This window comes from Micropterus salmoides, unplaced genomic scaffold (assembly GCF_014851395.1).
Source record: "Micropterus salmoides isolate LMB-PRFRI ecotype aquatic unplaced genomic scaffold, ASM1485139v1 Ms_hic_scaffold_19, whole genome shotgun sequence".
NCBI classification, from domain to species: Eukaryota; Metazoa; Chordata; class Actinopteri; order Centrarchiformes; family Centrarchidae; genus Micropterus; species Micropterus salmoides.
The window spans coordinates 23,827,958-23,849,816 of record NW_024041039.1 but is presented as its reverse complement, the minus strand read 5'-3'; the positions used below and the strand labels follow the sequence as shown (position 1 = coordinate 23,849,816).

Below are 21,859 nucleotides of genomic sequence, written 5' to 3'. Positions count from 1 at the left end.
ACAAATCCATTATCAGAAGAAACATTACAGCTGTGCGGCAGAAAGTTTGAAATTTATTTCAGATTTGTTTTCTCCTGTAGATCAACTTTTCTCACTTAAGATCATCCCTGCTGAGTCAACGCACATGTAGGCACGACATAGTCTTCACTCCTCTTTTGTGTCTTTGTTTGAGGAAGTAACCACTTTTACTGTATATGTGTCACCTATGCACGTCAATCATAACTTAATTAATTATAAATTATAAACCCCTGGACTTTAATAGCTCTAGCTAGTTTTCTGTTCATGTTTAAAACATTCTGCACATTCAAAATCTATCTGTGTTCTCTGTCATTTTGCCCACATTCATCATGAGCTGAAAAAGAAACAAAGAAATTGTCTTATTCAAGTATCATAAATGAGTCCAATAAAGAAAAAAGTTTCATTACTGTCCATCATGTATTGCAAGGATTTTGCTGAATCTTGTCGATGGATTTTATCATTTGAGAATGGTGCGTCGCTTTAAATGTTGCTTCCCTCAAGATATTGTGGGACAGCATTATCTCCTTTCCTTTCGTAAAACATGTGTCAGTGTACCCGGCGCTAAAGGAGATGAGAAAGCGAGCACTGAAGCACCTTTCCTTAGCTTTTAGAGAATTTGGCCACCTCTCATCATGGCAGCCACATTCCAGGTCACTTCACTCAGTTAGAACCTTCCTAAGCAAAAAAATACTTTTTGATCACAGCCCAGATATGAAAATTGCATTTTACCTGCCTTAATGTACCCCCATTTTTAGAACTTTTTTGGTCTGCATCCATTGATAACACCCCTAAGAAAACAAAAATGAAATGAGAGGTTGCAGACTAAGGCCAATTTCTGCATCGAATCTATGCCATATGCACACCTAAGCCTAAACGTAGCCACGTACCCTACGCCATACCCAACCCTATGGCCTGACACGCACCTCCCCAAAAAAACACCCTGCGGCAACGCAGACTGCAAGAACTGTGATTGGTTGGCTTCGTAGCATCAATTCTTCCAATGTATTTCAAGCTTGTCCTTCAGCCTCAACTGGTTCAAGGGTCGCACATACCATCTCTTCTGACCCCTTCTCTCATTTCTGCTTTTTAGTAATTTAGTAATCTAGTTATCACTAAAAGTAACTGCTGTTCAATATTGATCAGCTACAACTCCAACCTCACCACCAACTAGCATTTTGGTGGTGTAATTGCCGAGCCACACAGATGACACACAGCCTATGCCTTTGGCTACAGTGTAGACGCAGAAGTATAAATTGGCCTTAATATGCATTTTCAAAGTCTGATGCCATGCTAGAGTAGAAGTAGAAATTAGGATAAAATACATCAATACAAACATTAAGGACCTCAAATTGTAAGTAAAGTACTTGTGTGAATGTATTTAGTTACTTTCCACCACTATACACAGATGAAATTTTACTTACAAACAAGTGTGTAATTCCAATTTAACATACTTTTGCTGTTATGTATTCTGTATCTTTCAGCCAAATCTGCGAAGGAACTGCTTATCTCCTCATATCAAGAAAGCCTTCAAATTGTACATGAAGCCTTACTTCACTCTAGAGAACGGTAACTATCAAATTGTCTGTATCTGTTTTAACTGCATCCATACCTGTCCGAGAAAGGACTGAAGAAACCAAAACTATCCTTTAATCTGTCAATTTCTGTGCCCAGACGAAGCACATCCTCGCCTTCCACAAATGTGTTTACATTCCTTCGGCAAACAGAGCCGGAGACCCTGGAGATTTCCCAAGCTGCAGAGGTTTTTCAAACAACTTTGCAAGTCCTAAAGAACAGAGCAAGACACAGACACAAAAGGGATGTCACGGCACCAGGTAAAATTGCTTTCACCACGGTGTCAAAACAACTTTAACACAACCAAAATATCTAATTAGTCAACAGCCATTTTAATAGTCTTCCAAAACACTAGATAATTTAAACCATGGATCACCAAAATGTGTGTCCTTTCAGATCTGATATGCTCTTAAAAATTGGCAAGATTAAATTATATTAATTGTTTTCTTGTGCTAACTTTCCTGTGTCACTTTCAGCATTGCTTTCTTGGGAGGATGTGGAGCTAATTGCAGAGCTGTCTCAATGTCCTCCTGCAACACATCCAACCATCTGTCAGCACAGTCATCTCAACAAGTACCGCTCTATATCTGGCCTCTGCAATAACAGGTAGCTAACTGACTTCTCACCTTTTGATGAGTCAAACAACAATGCAAGCAGATTATTTCTGAAACTAGATTCAAAGTAAATAAATTTTTTGATTGAGCCTCTATGGAACGCATTATTTTACCAGTGGGTAAAAAAAAATATTGTTGTGGTTTTTTCATTGTCATTAAATGGACCAAGTAAACATAATTTAAAGAAATTTCAAAAAATATATTTGGTTTTACATTTACATTACAAAGTTTACATTAAAAATCTTTAAATCCAAACAGCGAAAACATGCTGAAAATAAAGACAGAGCTACCTTCTATCAATTCATCATTTGTGTTAGATGTAAAAGTGTGTCTTCAGTTTTCTGGTGCCATTTCAGGTATGTGTTACTTTGCAGCCGTCTTTGGCTCAATACTAATGGAAGTTGACAAAGCATAGAAAGTCAACAAAATGCAACACATTATCAATAAGTGAAAACAAGCTATTAAATAGGTTTCCTCCCTATCTTATTATATGTCACTGCACTTTAATCCCCACCGCTCTTCTTCACTCTTTTCCTCATCTGCATTCTTAGACTCATCCTCACAATCACTGTCACTTTTCTGGCCGAATTTCCAGCAACTCGCTGTTTTCCTCACTACTAAATCTTTATTAATTCTCAGTACCATCAACTGGAGGTGCCCTCCTCTTTGATGAACCATAGAAAACCTTTGTGTTCATCCTCTTAATGGAAGAACAATGTGTTGACAATGTGTTTGAATTAATTAAATTTCTGTTAACTGTTTGTTAACTTTTGAGCTGTACATAAACCTAATGCACAACACCAAAAAATGGCATGGTGGGATTCCATAATGGTATGATGTTGCTTCAAGGCTACATTTGAATTTTAACCATTTTCCTTTATATAATTATCAAATAAATTATATTAAACAATTAACAATGAAACTTTTCTCTCCTATTATTGTGAATATAATTCTTCTGGGTCAAATGGCATAAAAATATGTTTTGAAGGCAGTGTAGTGCAGAGAGAAAATGGAGCTGAACCATGTGTCAAAGCCAGCAGTAAAAGGATTCATAATGTGCGCCAGAGAATCATGTGACAAATTTCAACACTGCTATTGGTTTCCTTAAGGCCCTGCAACTCTTTTAAAGTAATGCATCATATTTTGGGATGTTTGGTGGAGGTGCACTAGGCCAAAAATGTGTATGTTGCCCAGAGGCAACACTGTACCATAGAGGGTTAATTATGTAAAGTAAACAAATAAGCATTGGATTCATTGATGAAGTGAGAAAAGTGAGAGAAGGTAAACACCACTTTTTAAAGTGGTTAAAGAGGTTTTTTCTTCTTCAGATTTTTATTGCAGCTAGAGGATACTTGCATGCAAGTGGCAAATACGAGTGCTGTTTTTATGAGTGATTTAATTTTAAAATAGGCAGTTATGAACATCTAGTTCGCATAGTTCGCTGTATTCTAATTTTCTCTAAAATTGCTTCCACATGCTACTGATTTGCAACAGCAGATCTTTTGGAGGAAACACAATGCTGCCTGGATTATGTTTTTAGTCAACATAATGAGCAAACGTTAATTAAGGTATCTGGCATGCAAAATGTTCATACTAAACTTAAGTTCACTGACAATGCATCTAATTTGTTTTACTATAATATCTGCTCTTAGAAACTACACGCTAATGGGATTATTGTAGCTGTGCTTTGTACATCTACCATCCACCTTGACTTCCTTGTGATTACTGTACGATATTAAAACATTTCTTGAGACAGGCTTGTTTTACAATAGTCAACAGTTCTTCTTTGATGATGTCTTTAGCAAGTGCTATTGCTTTGAAATCTTGCTCTCAATAGGTTGTAATGCAGCGATTTTGATCCTATTTTTTTAAAAGAGCCCGACAATGTTATGTGTGCACTGCCAATCAATGGAGTACTCTTTTAAAGCAGATTTTGGCTTCTTCTTTGTTATATTTATTTCAATCAATCACTGTTGTTGTTTCTGCAACAGCAAAGATTGCTTGAAAAAACCCACATCAGTCACTGTGTAGCATGCAGTTTTTCCCAAGGAAGGACCCCTCATAACAGCAAATAAATATGTTAATGAACTTACTACACCCTTATTCAAAAGTGTATAAGTCATTGACTGACGTATCAGCATATTTATCAAACCTCACAATTAGCTAACCTTGCATATGTAAATGATAGTAATTTGACACTGGTAAAAATGTAGTATTTTAAACTCTTTATGAACTTATAGAGGAAAACAAATGATGACCATTCAGTGATGGCATATACGATTTTGCAATGCAGTATTTTTGGACACGCTTCATGATTCTTTTTGTCAGGCAAAATCCTCTCTGGGGAGCAGCCAACACTCCCTTGGTCAGATGGCTTCCAGCTGAATATGAAGACGGAGAGAGAGAACCCAAGGGTTGGAACCGAGGACGGCTCCATAATGGATTCCAACTTCCCCCGGTAATCTACAAAATGCTGGTCCGACAGACACAAAAATCTTGGTGGAGAAATTAGAAATGAAGCGAGTTCTCCCTGCAAACCCAAGTTAATGTTGCTTTCCATTTATTTCCTAACCTGTTTTACAGCAGATAAAGTCCACAGCAATTTAGAAACATTAGTGTGTGTGAGATGACACAGATTACAGTTGCATTTGAATATTGTGGCTATTTCCATAGCTTGGAAGGAGTTGGTTTCCAGACTTGTGAATACACATTATTTCTTTCAAACAGCAGAAGAAACTAATATTTGCATTGAATTTCGGCCTTAATTTATGCATTGCACAGCGAGGTCGTTTAGTGGCAAAACTCATCAAATATACATTAGTTGTATGCAGCCTGCAGTTTACCTCCATGTATAAGACCTATATTTTACTACTGTTGTAAAAATAATTAATAATATTTGATCCTGACTATTCTATTTCTTACAAAAAGGAATAAAGTAAATAATATTTTGAATTTAAATGCATTACATAACTCATTTTCAATCAGTATCTAAAGTCTTTTTTGTTAGCAAAATTAAGAAATGAAAGAAAAGAAACTTCTCTCAGCCCCTTTGTTGAGCTTAGCCATTTGTCTATTTATAACATGACTTAATGAATAAAAGAGTGAACTAGTTCACACAAACAAGAAAGCTATCATCTATCATAACATGGGACACGATGGGCCTCCCCCAAATGATATGTTTATTTCTGTTAATGATGAGATAATAAACCCACTGACTAATGAATGACAAGTCACTGCAGACTGGGGGGAAATTAAACTGCACATTTTTAAAAGGCAGGTACTCATTGTCATCCACAATAACTTATCCTATACTGTGTCAACAGCCACGGGAAGTCACCAAGAAAATACTGAAGAGTTCTTTTAAATGGAAAGATGATGTGTATTCACACCTGCTGGTGGAGTGGGGCCAGTACATTGACCATGACATAACATTTACACCTCAAAGCACTGGCAGTGGTGTGGACTGTTTGAACACATGTGAAAATGTGCATCCATGCTTTCCCATTGAGGTAAACTAGTCTAAACAACCGTTGTATATTTTGCTTACCTCTACTGTAATGTGCTGTATTTTAAAGGACTAGTTTGACATTTTGGGAAGTACACTTATTTGCTTTCTTGTCAAGAGTTAGATGAGGAGATCAATACCACTCTCAAACCTGTCAGTATGTATGAAGCTGCAGCCAGCAGCCAGTTAGCTTAGGTTAGCACAAAGACTTTCTGGACTTCCTGACTTCCCATGCCACTAGCGGAAACTCCGGGAATTCACTGCTCTCGACCAAGAAATACTCAGGCACATAACCACAAACTGGCAGTTTTACACTTTGCACTGTTTAAGTACAGATTAAACAAATGAGATATATTGTGTTCATTAGTGAGCTTTAGAGATGCTGGTAGGGGAATTGTGTTAAGTCTAAGCTAAGCTAACTGTCTTCTGACTGCAGCCTCTAATTAAGAAAGACAAACATGAGAGTGGAGCCAATCTTCTCATCCTGAGCAAGTCAAACTATTCTTTTAAAATTCCATCATCACAAAAGCGAATACATTTCATGTAGATCAAAAGTAGTCTAATATGCTATTGAAGCAGCTTGTAAAAAAGGTTTCTTTCCTACAGACAGGTGATATCTCTGGTGCACAAGGCTGCATGCCTTTTCATCGCTCCATACCAGCCTGCTTCGTCAATTTTGGGTCTGATATTGGACAAGCTCTGCAGCGACAACAGATGAATGCAATCACATCATTCATGGATGCTCAGGTTGTGTATGGCCACACTCCAAAGCTGGAGAGCTTCCTTCGTGACCTCTCGGGCTTTAATGGAAAACTTGCTGTCAATGACCAATTTAAGGATCCCAAAGGAAGACCCTACCTTCCATTCATAGCCACTCTGCCTTCAGCCTGCCAACAGGATCTGCAGGGGGAGAGAGTGGAGTGTTTCAGTGCTGGAGACAGTCGGGTCAATGAGGGTCTGCCCCTGATCTCTTTGCATACACTGTGGCTTAGGGAACACAATCGAATTGCAGATGCATTGAGACACATTAATGACCACTGGAGCCCGGAGACTATATACCAAGAAACTCGAAAGATTATTGGAGCTCTGCACCAGGTATGTGACTAAATTGTTTCACTATGCCAAAATTAAAAAAAACTATTAAAGATGATTGAAAACTGCACTGTGTTTACACACCGGAATAAAAAATTCGTAGTGCACGAACTATCAATTATTTGCATTATAATATAATGTATTATTTTTACATTATCTGTACGCTAAGTATGAAGCTACAGCCAGGTCCGGGTGAGGTTAGCTTAGCATAAAGATGAAGAACAAAAAACAGCTAACCTGACTCAAAAAATCTAGTTTCATTTGTTTAATCCATACAAAACCCAAAATGTAAAAAGACAAAACATTGTGGTTTTAGACTCTTCGCTGGTTGCCTGACAACCTCACAACAGACTCAAACAACTTCCTGTTTGCCAATACAACAAACAGGAAGTCGCTGTGCCAGGCTAGCTGTTTCCCGCAGCTTTCAGTTATGCTAAGTTATGCTAGCCCTAGGTTCCATATTTAGATACAGATAATTATAATAATAATAATAAATTTTATTGATAATGCACTTTACATTTCAATGAAATCTCAAAGTGCTACAGTAGCAGGGGTTAAAAACAGTTCCCAAAATATAACAAAATCAACAATAGCAATGATAAGATAGATCATTGCTAAGATAGATTTTGATCATCAAAATTCTGTCAATCAATCAAACTACTAATCAACTACTTGTTTTAGCTCACATTTTAACTGTTCAGTGAATAGTGCTACAAATGTTTATACTGTTTTTAAAGTGATTCTAAATGAATTCTAAATTCATTGCCTTTTAGAGTAGCCAGTGCTTTTCTGTTTCTTGTACCATGCCAAAAATGTAATGAGTTTGACCTTCTATTGCTGAAGCAAAGTGTTAACATCTCTTAATATCACAAAATCATCCATCTTTGAACCTCACAGAGGTCTCCAATGAAGTGCAAAAAATACTTTTAGAAAAGTGGCATTTGGTCAGCCTATATTTTTTTCAAAACAGCCTCTGTACTTCCATTCAGTTTTTCAGGTGTGTGCTGAGGGCTCTTAATGCTTTTAAACAGGTAGCTTGTACACTTCAGGCTCTCACTCATTGACGTCAGTGGTTGGTGGAAGAATGTCCCTTGGGGTGACATTGCAGTTGTCACTCACTTGTTTTTCTACAGTTTGTAGCCACTGTGCTGCAGTGAGTTTAACCATGGACTGGTTTTTTTCAACTGCCCAAACTACTTTTAAATAATGAGTCCACATGCAAATTAATCACCATTAGAAAACTCAAATTTGATAGTAGTGGTGTAAATACTTGTGATTCAGGGCGGGTAAGAAAGCAGAGAACAAGAACAGGGAGAAATCAAATGTTTTATCAAAAGTTTTACTTTGGTTTTTCAACAAGAACAGTAGATTTATGAGAGATTCAAAGGGATTTGATTAAAGTCTGAAGATTATGGACACTTTGTACCCTACAATCTGCACCTGTACTGTAGATACTGTTGGTGAAAGTAAGAGACACGGCTATGATGGAAATAAAGGCCAATGTGATTATTCACAACTATAAAGTTTCTATTGAGAAGCACAAATGATGCCTGAGGGGAAACAAACTAATCTAGCATTTATGAGCACAATGATTTTATCATGTGCAGATGTCAGGAATGTGAGCATGTTGCAATTACATGTTATTAAAGAAGGGAAACTTATGAAAGATGTAGGGAGAAGTATTGTTTTCAAATTTTGTACAAGAAAACAAGAGATTCTTTCTGATATGAGGCGAATTGTGACTCAGGGTCATTACAGTGTTCACAGTGCAGAGAAAAATAAACCTTGGACTTTTTGCAGAGATGACAAAATAATTCTTAAACTGCACCACAATGATAGAAGTACAGTTAAGCTTCAGAAAATTAATGTTCCGACGCCTGCTGAATTCATAAAGCTGACTATTAACCTTATTTTAAATTCAGCAAAACATTACATTACCATTTGAAATTCAGAACAGCATCTTTGTCTCAGTTACTTTCTGCCATTTAGCAAGAGCTTCTGTTTGAAAATCTTAATGGTGGAAATTTAAACACCTATTGTTGAAAGTCTTCCATGTCTGCCATGACCCTGTTGCTCTTGGAGAAACAACAGGTACACCTGTGGTGTTTGGAGGATTGTTTGTGTTTGAATATTATATGTAATATATAATCCAGCCCAGTTATACCTAAAACACCTACTATTTCATGAAGACTGGGTATCTGTTGTGGAAGATCATATATGATCAAAAGCTTCAGAGAAGATCCTAGACAGACCTTGTAAACATATTGTTTCTTAATTGCTGTTTTCATGGTCAAGAATGAACTTTAAACCACAGATATCTTAGAGCATTTGACATCATTGCTCTTGATGTAAACTAAATGAACAGACACTAAGAAAGATGCTGGCTATAGTCTAAGGAGTGACTGCACATATGTACAGTATAAGAATGACAACTCACATATAAGTTGGGCAAGTCATGATGAAAATAAATAGTGAAGAACTCTTTGTACTGTATATGGGAACATCTCTACTGAGTAAATTGATTCAGAACTTGTTTGACCCTGACAGCTGCTGTTTTAAGTATGATGACAGTGAGAATCTACCAGCCGTGGAATACATTGCTTTGCTGTCACTGCAAACTCTCAGGAGGATTTTCACCTCAGTGGTGATGCTGTAGTTTCCAAAATTTAAGGCAAAGTTGGCTTCCAACTACGCATCTAACCATTTTTGTTTAAAGCAGCTGTAGTCAACATTTTTGTAACAACAGATTACATGACTATTTGTATGTAAAAAGTAGTTGCTCGTAGTGACAAAAAAACAGAAATCACCCACCTCTGCAGTTCCCCTCAGCTCTACTGACTGTTTAGGCATATTTTGATTCATTTTTTGGTTTTCTGGCCCGCAACTTTACTGTTTCAGTTCACTCTCACTGCTCTCATAGCATTGTTTTCAGCCTCGGCAGGCAACTGTTGTCAGAGTAAAAGCCCCCAAACCCACCGTGCTCTCCTCAGCACCAAATGGCAGACAGGCACAGTTAGCGACTTGCTATTGAGCACAGTTCAGCAATTAGCACCTTAAAAAGCACATATTTCCCTCAGGAGTTTGTGGATCCCAAACACAGAGACAAAAGAAGAATGAATATTTGAATAGCTTGTTTACATGAGAGCTTTTTAAGCTGCATTTTTCAGTCCTCTGTCTCATTGCGTCTGATGGAACAGATACACTTCTATTTTAATCAATACAGCTATGGCTCAAACTACCTGACGTGTATTTTATGCTTCAAGTCTATCCCATTTTACTTGTGTAACTACAGTGATTGTGTGTAAGGCAACATTTTAGTCCTCTGTTTAGTCCTTAACCTTGGCTTTTTTCCTTTCCTTTTCTTTTTTCAATTAAGAAACAACTTCCTCAGTGGTTTCAAATGTGTATCTTTGAATTGTCTTTTCTTCTGCTAATATCCACTTGAGCCAGAGTGCAGCTAATGTGGTTTTGCGTTGCTAGTGCAAACCCTAGACACTTTTCTGCTAGGATGACATAAGGCTCTTCATTGCAGGGCAGACTTCAGAGCCATGCGGAAAAAGATGACAAGTCATAATCCTTCATCATATAAAGTGTCTCCATGCAAAGAAAACAGTGACGCTTAATACCAGTGAGCACAAACATGGATTTTCTGTCCTCTTACTATTCTGTCTGTGTTTAGTTTTTAACGTGGTGAGATTTTGTTGCTGCTATTACTTTTTTTGTAGCACTCGGATGGATAGGAGACAGGTTGTACAGCAATGACTGATTAGACTGACTGCTGATAGCAGCTATTTGTACTAGCTGTAGGCTGGGAGCATTATTAATAATAAAGATGTTGGGTGCATACATTCTACATGTAAAATAAGAAACCTGAATTGTTCTAATAGAAATTAATTGTTTTTAGAAAAGGGAACCAATGACCCTGGTGCTGCGCTGTAAAGTTTCTAAAGCATTTGTGAGCAGAGTGGAAATAAGTCTGTAATCTTTCAGAGTTTGGTAGCTGACATTTGACCACAGCAGTGGATTAACAAATGCTATTTTCAGGTGACTCAGGGACAATGCCAGAGGAAAGAGATTTACAATATTAGAGATGGGTCTAAGGGTTCCTTAAATCATTTGTGGGGATGAAGTATAAAAGGTAGGTAGAGGATTTACATACTGTAGCTATAACCATGACCAGCTTGGAAAATCCCTGTATTGGAAATGGAGTGAAATATGGGGCGCTATCTGGTCTGAGCAGCCTGCAAACCGGCAGAGTGTAACGTTATCGATTTCTGTCATAGAAAAAAAAAAATCTCTAAGCTGAGATGAAGAATTAAAGAAGTTCTAAAGCGCCCAGTTTTGGTTTCTCAAGAGTCCTTCATGGTAGAATGTAGCCTTTAACAAAAATTTTGTACTTTATTTCCCAGCCACCATTGGATGATTAATACAGACAATGTAGCTCCACTCTAAGCATAAGAAATAAAAGTAAATTGTCAACATACACTTTTAAGGTTTGTTAAAAAACACACCTCATGCTACAATGTTATGTTATAAATTAATGACACTGGTGGGCATTAACTGAACTGCAGTCTGCATCCTGTTGCTTGCGCTCACCCTCCATAGGCTTGAGTGAGCAACATTCTGGAAAATACACTGCAATCATATTTTGAATAATATTACAATCGGTTCCTATATTTTATTTGGACTACTGGCTACATAAGAGCTTGCTGTTTGCAAAGCACCCCCATCAGCTACAAAGCAGCCAACCCCAGCTTAGCTTAAGGTACAGTTAGCAAGCTAGCCCCCCCTGCCTTGCATCGCTCTTGGCTAGAAGAAAGCAATCATTAGTTATACAAAGGGGTAAAATTCATGCGCCAACAACAATACCAGAATTTGTCAAAATTTTATTCCAACTCAATGCTAAACCAGGTGACTTCACTCACCAATAGAACCGAATTTTGAGGTAGAGCGGGTCGCCACCTAATCGTAAGGCATTTCATTGCCCAGTTTTCCAAGATACTGAACCCCAAATTGCTCCCAAAGGGTGTGCCATCGATGTGTGAGTGTGTGTGAATGATTAGTTTCTTTCCGATGAGCAGTTGGCACATTGCATGGTAGTCTCTGCCATCAGTAGCTATATTTATATGTGTGAATGTGACATGTAGTGTAAAACGCTTTGAACGGTTGGCTGTAAAATACAGTCCATTTACCATTTATACTTTTTTACTTGGCATTTCATGGTATATGATGGTCATCTATACTATAAGCTAAACCATTATTTTTGATAACAGCAGGAATAGTATAATCTAACCACCATTTAAGCTGCTCTCACTGTCAACATAGCTAAATAGGGCATTCACAAAATTCGATCAACTGTTGATAACTGTAGTGGAACAACGGTGTGGATTTGTGCATTTTATATTGAATAAATTTGGAGCTACTCCAAATTCCTCTTTTCCTCTCCGAGAGAGGAGCAGGGGGTTGCAGATCAACTTTCAACGGACTGCTGGGGAGACCCCAACGGAAGGGGGGGTGAAAGTTGCTTTCTTTAAGTACTATCCCTGGGCAGTTGATCGTAAAACTGGCGCCTTTTTGATCTACGAAGCTGATAAAGCGGTGCCTGACTGTTAAACTGACAAAGGGACAGTAGCCAGCAATTAGCATTTCCCTGAACAGCCTAGCAAAACTGGTCCCCCGACACATGTAACCGTGGCACCTGACCTTGCTCTGTGTTTCATTACCCCATCAAATGGATACCCCTTGTCTCACCCAAGTGTGACATAACCCAGGAAGCCAAACTTTAAATAACCAAAGACTGCAGTCTCCAAAGACTCAAAGCATTTAATTAAGTTTAATTAAATCTTTAGTTACTTGATTACGTTTGCCTCTATTTGAGTAGTTATGTTAACATGTTGTTGCTATCTGTTGTTGATATTAGTGCTTAAAAGAATCTAAATAAGTACTTTTGCAGTGTTTTTATTTTCAGCAAGACACTCCCCCATCAATAAATTCACTGTAATATAATTAAGAACTGTGTTTGTTGCCTATTTCTACGTCCCTGCCACTGATTTAAGATAATTGAGCGATTATTAACTAACTGATCTCTAGTAATAATTGTATAGTTATTAAAAGCTACCTAGGGGTCCGGAGACTCTAGGATTATAACAACTCCGGTGGTGCCCTGAAACAGGAATAATGTTTGATTTTATGAATATTAAAATTCATAATTGGGTATTAATTCTCATAAATTTATTAATATTCATTACTAAATTAGCCATGCTACATAACTTACTATCCCAAAGATCTCTGCTGACGAAGTCTAATTTTGAACCAAAGTAGAAGGCAAAGGTGCGTGCTGTGGTGGCTGACTTTTAACGTTGAAGCACTTGTGCTTGCAGGTTTAGTTTTAAACTTAAAGTTGTACTGTCAGTCAGTAAGCTTGGTCAGAGACTCTTCAGTTAGAAACAGTTTAATTGTGTTGCAATCACTCTGTTCAAAGCAGAAAGCCAAGCAATAACCCCCTCCCTCCCTCCCCACTACTGTTCATTCATAAACTAAGCTGAATGTAACATAAATGACCACTGCTGATATCTTGTGAAATTGTAACATTAAAGTGTTTGGCCATATTGGGAAAAGTTTGCTAGTTATCCAATCCCACCTGAGAAAAAAAGCACCCATCTCTGCAGCCCTTCGCAGCTCTCAGCAGCCTTTCAGCTCATTGTTGTGGTTTGTCGGTCCATATGGTTGAATCCCAACAGCTCTTACCAAGCCCCCCCATTTAAATTCTCAGGCAGCTGCTCCAAGCAAACAAGCGTAGACAGAGTGAATGTAATGTAGGATGCTGTTTTCATACAGCATTATTCTTGACAAGTCACTGTAAAAGCACTGCTTTAATGCATACACATGTGCCATGGCAGTAATTTCTATCAAAAAAAACATTTCCAGGCCAAGGGTAGTGTGCAATTAGGCAGGAAATAAAACATAGCTGTTAAGTGTTTCAAGGCTAGTGCTATGAGGTGGACGCCAGTTAATGTGTCTCTGTTTATGAAATGTTTTACTCTGTCAAGGATGTATCTCTTGATCGTCCCTTCCCTTCTGCTTGTAGTACAACACAAATTTCAGGAAAATCTTACAATCTAAAGTCATTTATCCACTTAAAAATACAGACATTTTGGTTGATTGAACAGTCACAAATTTAAACAGTAGCATCTGAAAACAATCCAAGTTATTACACCACCCTGTGGCACAATAGTGGCTTTTATGATTGGATATGGTGCTGAAATGCCTCCACACCGGGCCTCATACTGTTTAATAGCACTTTACACTAACTGTATGGAAAGTCCAGTAATACTTACATATTTTTTATATATATGCGTAAATTCCCACCTGAAAAGTATTATGGGTATATTTTACTATTTGTCTTTCTGTTTTAATCTTATTTTAATCATTATCTGGTATACAAGTAAACTGACCGTCCAGCCCAGTCAGTGAGTGAGGCCTGAGGGAGGCAGGCAGGCAAGGAAAACAATTCAAACATTCTTTTTAACTGTCTGTGGGCAGCCACTTTAAAGGTGTTGAAGGTGTATTCCAGCAATTCAGTACTGCACTTCCGTTGAGTCAGGGGCCTTGTGGAAAACAAATTAATAAAAAGAATGCTCAAAATTGAAGCGGCAGCGGCTAACAAATCTTGATTTTTGGCCCTAGTATTGTTACGCCCCTTCAAAACATTGGATCCCACACTTCCCATAATGCAACTGGATAGTGTCTTTCATTAGACCCTCCCTGCCTTATAAATGCTCACATCTGTCAAACTCCACACCCCTTGATTTTATGTTACATGCTATAATGCTGATGACATTATCAGGGTTATTTTTTACAGACTCCAAAAAGCTCCTCCAGAGCCAAAGAAGATGTTATTCAAATGTTCTAACAGGCTGAGTAGTACCCTCTTATGACGTGTAAACTGAATTCATGTGTAATATTGTGTGTGCGAGTGCCCTTTTAGAAAGTTTTAAAGAAAGTCTCAAATATATTTTTATGTTGTAGCTAAAAGGAGTAGAAACCAGAAGGAAGGTAGAAATCACCCTAAAAGACTTCTGCTGTAATTAATAAAAATGTTTACCATACACATAGAGTATATGTTGTTTGTATTTTGTCAATGGGCTAAAATGTGCATACATATTGTAGGTATGGTCCTTTAAGCATAGTACATAGATGTGTCAAACAAATATAACATGGATGCAGTGGTAGAAGACGAATTCACATCCTGTACCAAGACAACTATCTAACAATACTTTCAAAAGGTTCTGCTACATTTTTATATTAATATTCTTGACTTTTTTTGGGGGGGGCGGTTCACGCTACACAGCTAAACTGAGGCTTCACTGGCCTTTTGTAGAGTTTTGCATTTCCGCCGACAGTTGCATGCACGTCACAGTATAAAACGATAACATTCTTTGTGTGGTTCATCACAAGCTTAAAAGAACTGGTTTAATCTTTATGATAATGTTTTATTGCAAGTTTACCACGTTTATTTAATGTAAAATATAAATTGAAAAAGTAACTAGTAACTATAAGGTCAGGTAAATGTTCCAAACTGAAGTTCTTCAAAATGTTCTTACTTTCTTTCCACCACTGCATGGATGACTGTTCCCCTAACTTTAAGTCGTAAAGAGAAAGACTGCTCATTTCAGAAAGACTGACAGTGCAGTCTGTTGACTGCTTCTCAAATGGAACTAGGATTATCTCCAGGACGGCGGCTTAGAACTGAGTCAGCCTAAGCTGTGTTTTCTTGTCACAGTTGACATGTTGTGGCTTGGCTTTAGCTTGTGCAGAATGCTGCTTGTATGTCAGTAATACATAATAAACACATGTTAGATTACTATATTTTAGTTTCTCTTTGCAGTTTTCACATTTTAAAATTGTATTTCGAGTTTGTAGTCTGCACTCAACAAAATTGTGCCTGATTCCAGTGCTCCATTTTGTATTTGAAACTACATAACACCAAATGTGATATGTTTGTGCACGTATGTGCGTTTGCATCTGTGTGCAAGCATGCGTGTTTATGCATTTGTGTGATATGTGTTAAGATTCAGGGGGCAAACTGAAGCCTTTATAAATAGTAATGAAGAGAGATGGAATTCTCTGCGGTAAACTGTGAGAGAACAAATGTGCAATAATACGTCCAAGCCCGCAATATTGCAGAAATACTCATCTCACCGCAAATCCCATAGGGATCCCTTTTAGCTGTATGAATACACATCCAGAGACATTTCACAGACAAGGCATTGTTAATCATTTGCAAGTAAAATATGTTTTGAGTAATTTGTTATGAGTTACGTTGTTATTCAAACTCTTGTGGCTTCATAGCATGCGTGTGATGCACACGATCTTTAGATATGAGATTTTCTTTCGTGACTATTAAAAAAATTATCTTCTGCTTCTTTGTGACTGACAACTCCCCCCTTCTTGATTCGCAGATCATAACCATGAGAGATTATGTTCCAAAAATTATTGGCCCGGACTCTTTTGAATATTATATTGGACCCTATGGGGGATATGATCCAACTACGGACCCCACAGCCTCCAATGTTTTTGCCACTGCTGCATTCAGGTTCGGCCACGCTACTGTCTCTCCAATCCTCAGGAGACTGAATGAGAGCTTCCAGGAACATGAGCACTTCCCCCACTTGAGACTGCACAACACTTTCTTCAGTCCATGGAGAATAGTCAAAGAAGGTCAGTACAATCTCATAGCCTGCCTATAATAACGTATCCTGCAAGCACACTAAATAAACCATAAAAAGTGCGGAAGGAATGAAAAATTCTCTATTTAGATCAGCTTCAGAATCGAATGTATGTCTGTAATAATTAGTTGCATGCAATTCAAGTGACTCTTGTAAGTTAGACCACTGAATAGACATATTTGTATCTATAGAGTATGAAAGCCAGCATCAGTAAGTCATACCTAGTACAAGACATATACAGTGTCCCAGGCGATTCATTGTAGAAGGTGCAAAAATACATCTTACACACTGCAGGGACCTTTACCATTAATTATCAGTACATTACCTATTACATCCTTATGTATGTACTAGGGGTGTCCCTGACGGATTTACATAGTCGAATCTGTGTGTGATTGGTAATCTGGCATAACATGCAAATGCCTGGTGGGCTGACTCACCTTTGGGGCCGGTGTAACATAAATTATTTATTTATTTTTAACTGTTTTTTGAAAATGAGCCAACTATCGGTCCATAAAGCATGGACAGCTTCAACATCAGCTGCAGCTCATTTACACTGGGGACGCTGGGGACATGTAGCCACCACTTTTTGAAAGCATTTGTTAAAAATGTTATGAAAAATAGCTTGCACCAAGAAATATTAATTAACAAATAAAAATGCTATGAAAATGGTTTATTTGCACAATAAACCTGCAATGCAATGTAAATATATAAGAAGCCTCTGCGTGGTCCAAAAAAAGTAACTTATGCAAAAAATAATAATAAGCTACTGATTACTGCATTATATTTTATTACATTTTCATATTGTGAATTGCACCTGTCACCTGAATTTTGTGCTAAATAAAAATAAAGACTTTTCCACCATAAATTGGTGCAGAAAATGTCTCCAGAATTGCAAAGTGCTTAATGCTAAAAACCTTCTGGGGGAGGACCACCAGACCCCCCATCAACTATTGAATCTATAAATATTTTTTTTTAAATAGTAGGTCTATTACAATATATTCTTGTCTTGTAGTCATGCTCATCAATCTTGTGCAAATGTTATGTCTCAGTGTTTTATCACACCCCTAATCTAACCCCTAAATGGAACGATGGTGTGTTGGTGAGGGGTGTCCAACCGGTTTTGGTGGGCTGCCTCGGCCAAAAATGCCAGGGCCAATTTTTTGTCCCAGTCCAGCCCTGGTGTGTGGCGGGGGGTGGGGGTTCATGCTACACAGCTAAACTGAGGCTTCACTGGTCTTTTGTAGAGTTGTGCATTTCCGCCAACAATTGCATGCACGTCGCGGTTCCTCGCGGGTCAATTCCAAGTACTCTTTAAAAACAATGTAATATTCTTTGTGTGGTTCAACAATGATGATTAATGATTATGAACATCTCGCAAAGTTCATGCACAATTCAACCTGACTGTTATTCTCATTCTGTTTGTAGCTCATGCTAACTTTGCACTCACCTCCTCTGCTTTAGTGGGTTTAGCGATTCAGAAAACAAAGTGTACAAAGAATACAAAGAGTACAACAAAACAGCGCATAAGGTGGCATGCAGTGCGAAACTCCAAAAGTTTTCCAAGTAAATTTTAATTCCCCCATCAGCATGTGTTTAACTTATTGTTATTTTATTTAGATGGTTGAGCTTCACTGTATGTGCAGAGTTTGACACTAGAGGCTGTTTTCACATTCAACAATTATATAACAAAAGTTACAGAAAATGTAATTGTAAGTCCAGTTAGTGAGTCCAGTAAGACCTCAGCAACCTTTCAGTCCACTGATGTCCATACTGCAACAGAGCGGAGGATGAGTTTGATGGTCAACGGTAGGAATGATCTCCTGTGTCACTTGCACCTAGGGAGTATGAGTCATCCTCTTCTCCATCCCCACCTCCAGGGAGTTCAGCTCAACCTCCTCTGATCACTGAGCGGGCCTTCGTAACTAGCTTGTTGCATTAATTGTGTCTTTTGCCCTCATACTCCGTCCACAGCACACAGCAGCATACAGGTGCACCTAAAAAAAATTTTATATCGTGGAAAGGTTTCTTCTTTAATTTTATTAAAATAATGAAACTTTAATATATTCCAGATTCATTACACATAAAGTAAGATATTTCAAGCCTTTTTTATTTTAATCTCGATGATTACGGCTTACAGCTCGTGGAATTCAAAACTCCAGTATTGGGTTTAAAGGTACTGCTCATCATCCTATCTGTATCAGCTGCTTGGAGATCATAGTCTAATGAAAGTCATTGAAACACTATTTACACAAAATCTACAATATATTGTGAATACCCTATTCCGTTGCAAAGTGCTACTCTATACAGTAAGTGTCTTTGTGCATGCAATTGTGCTATTTCAATAACTCATGTTACAAAGTAGCTGTCCTCGATATTATGAATAGGATAGGTTAAAAGTACCAGTACTTACACTCCTACACACAATGATTCTTTCTATGTATATTGTCTATATCTGTGAACACAACTTTGTTCATTCTTAACTAACTTAACTTTTTGTTAAATTTACATTTAAATAGATTACACTACCACCATCGCCAGTGAGATGTTTTTGCTGAACTTCAGTGGCTCCAGTTTTCACCTTGCTGCAGTGTAACTGAAGGATGTGTTCAGTAGTCTCACCTCAGAGCACAAGTTTATTGCTTTTATGAAACTATGTGTTATGATAAAGAGCATACTCACCCCCAACAGTCCAGTCACCCTGTTTGCTCAAATTAAATTGTTTGGACACCAGGGAGCCCCAGGGGAGGCAGCAATGCCATCTGTGTTATACATTAACTTATGAACAGCATAAAGAAAGCATACCATTCAGAAAAACACTGTACTCACCAGCCATATATAATCATATATATTCTGTTTTTCATGTCTGTTTGGGATAAGGGATTAAAGGCTGGACTGGTAAAAAAAGATTAGCATGCTGTTTGCTCACATGATCTCCAAATTGTCCAGGACATTATTTTGCCCTTTTTGTATTATCTTGTTGTACACTTAGAGTATTTCTCCAACCACAGAAAATAAAACAACAACCAGAAAATAACTACCTCATATTGACATGAAAAAATAAGCAATGTTGTTTTTGTGTCTAGGTGGAATTGAACCAATCCTGAGAGGTGTAATTGGAACTAAAGCACAAGCTGTTAGGGCAAACATGTTGTTGACAGAAGAGCTAACAGAGAGGCTGGACGTCCTTAACGTGCCACAGCACATGGACCTGGCTTCGCTGAACCTGCAGAGAGGAAGAGATCATGCTCTCCCAGGTAGGTGCTGGGCTGAGAGTCAATGCCATTCAGATAAGCCTGTCAAATCAGAGTGACAATCACAGCCAATGAGAATGTTTAGTCCTAAACGCTTAAACAGTTCCCTTGTCCTTTCCTGTCAACACAATTAAACCTATTGTGTTTATACATTTTTATAACAATCTGTCTGTCAAACCATTCAGAAAAAATGTGAGGTGTACAGGCGGTATTCACTAACTTGAGTAGACAGCATCCTAATAGCATCCTATTAGCAACTTGTTTCCTGCTTCCAGGTTCTTTTTATTATCTCGACTCAGACACTGGATTGACAATGAGCTGACAGTTACATCATTCAGACAGGGTTGGTTATACAGAACTACCAGAAACCATTTTACTGGCAGTAAGATTTTACTAAGCTATTAACATTGATTTAAAATAATTGTTTCATGTGTATTTACTGTCTTTCTGAGAGTTACAAAAGGTCCATACCACGCTCATCTCAAATCTCCCACCAAACTGTTGCGTCATGTTGGATTGTGGGTAGTATAGGAGCCAGGTTTTGACAAAGAAGAACAATGCATGGAATAAAAAGACACCATCTGTGGTTCTGCTGCATTGATTTTGATCCTTTGATCCAGATATAACATGTCAAATAGTGAGTTTTAGAAGTTTTGGTAGGGGGTAGGCTGATTTTCCCAGACATGAGAGTGGGATCAATCTTCTCATCTCTCATCAAGCAAAATGCAAATAAATATGCTCACTATTAAATTATGTTGTGCTAAAATTACTTTTCAGGATATAATGATTGGAGAGCATTCTGTGGACTGAAGCGCATTAAGACACTGGATGATTTCAAGGAGGTTGTGAGAGACTGGAGGGCTGCTGAGAAGATATTAAAAATATACAAACATCCTGACAATATTGATGTATGGCTTGGAGGGCTTGTTGAAAACTTGCTGCCGGACTCAAGAATCGGTCCCCTCTTTGCTTGCCTGATAGGAAAGCAGATGAAAGCGCTTCGTGATGGTGATAGGTACATTAATATTTGCTTAAGTTAGAAAATGCTATGTATTACTATGCTATAACTTAAGAGATCAATTCAAAAATCAAATTCAATTCAAAAAAAGTAAATTTATTGGTCTAACTGTGTGGACTTTATTTATTGAAATGTTTCATTTTAAATGGAGAGACCAAACATTCTTATTTTTCAGGTTTTGGTGGGCAGCTGAAGGTATGTTCACCCAGCAACAGAAGGCTGAGCTTTCAAAAGGTTCTCTGTCTCGTATCATCTGTGACAACAGCGACATAAGGGAAGTCCTTCCTGATTCTTTCAGGTTTGGGAAATACCCATCTGATTACATCTCTTGTGAGCATATACCATCAATGAATTTGGAAGCCTGGAGAGAGGAGAAGAGCCGAGGTGGGCTTGAGAAACAGTCGAGCTAGTCCTAATCCTAATAATGGAAAAATCTTACACCCTCTTTTGAATTCTAGTGTTTTTTTTCTACTACACCTTAACATGACAAAAACTTTTATCACTCAATTCCAGACTTAGAACAGTGTGGTGCTCCAGGAGAAATAAAGAATGGGGATTTTATTTTGTCCTCTACATCTGGCAGATTGGTCGCTCTGTACTCCTGTTACCATGGTTTCAAGTTAAAGGGTGCCACAGCAATAGTTTGTGAGGGAAATCGATGGAGTGATCAACCCCCACAATGTACAGGTACATGAAGGATTTTTTTCAGAACATTTGTTTGTAATGACTGTGTCATGTTGTCTATGTGGAGTAGTTTGTCATGAAAGGGAGACTCCACTGTCTGCCGGTTAATAGAATGTCATGACTGTATGAACTGCTGCATATTAAAATGTGTACAGATCAGCCTTAGAAGGACTTGGTTATAAACCACAGAGGTGCCCCAGCATCTATCTACACTTGGACATGCAGTACTGTAGTGCTCTTGTCTGACTGGAGCTTTACTGCTATCTGCTGGTACTAATGGAGAAAGTGAAATGTTCCAATAGGAACATTGGGAATAGGGCTCCTTTATGATTTAAACCACCTGCCAGTGAGTTTAAGTGTCAAAATGCATATTTTAA

The 21,859-nt window shown here is 38.0% G+C and overlaps 1 protein-coding gene across 1 annotated transcript; it reads left to right on the top strand.

The window, feature by feature from the left end:
- Nucleotides 1-1,477: 1,477 nt before the first annotated feature.
- On the top strand, nucleotides 1,478-21,493 carry tpo (thyroid peroxidase; the record flags this gene model as incomplete). The annotated part of the gene is made up of 11 exons (XM_038729637.1): nucleotides 1,478-1,584; nucleotides 1,690-1,850; nucleotides 2,067-2,196; nucleotides 4,533-4,662; nucleotides 5,528-5,713; nucleotides 6,316-6,804; nucleotides 16,263-16,521; nucleotides 19,613-19,783; nucleotides 20,558-20,795; nucleotides 20,974-21,182; nucleotides 21,312-21,493. Coding segments are annotated over 11 exons (2,262 nt in total), but the record flags the coding sequence as incomplete, so codon positions are not given.
- Between the last annotated feature and the right edge of the window lie 366 nt (nucleotides 21,494-21,859).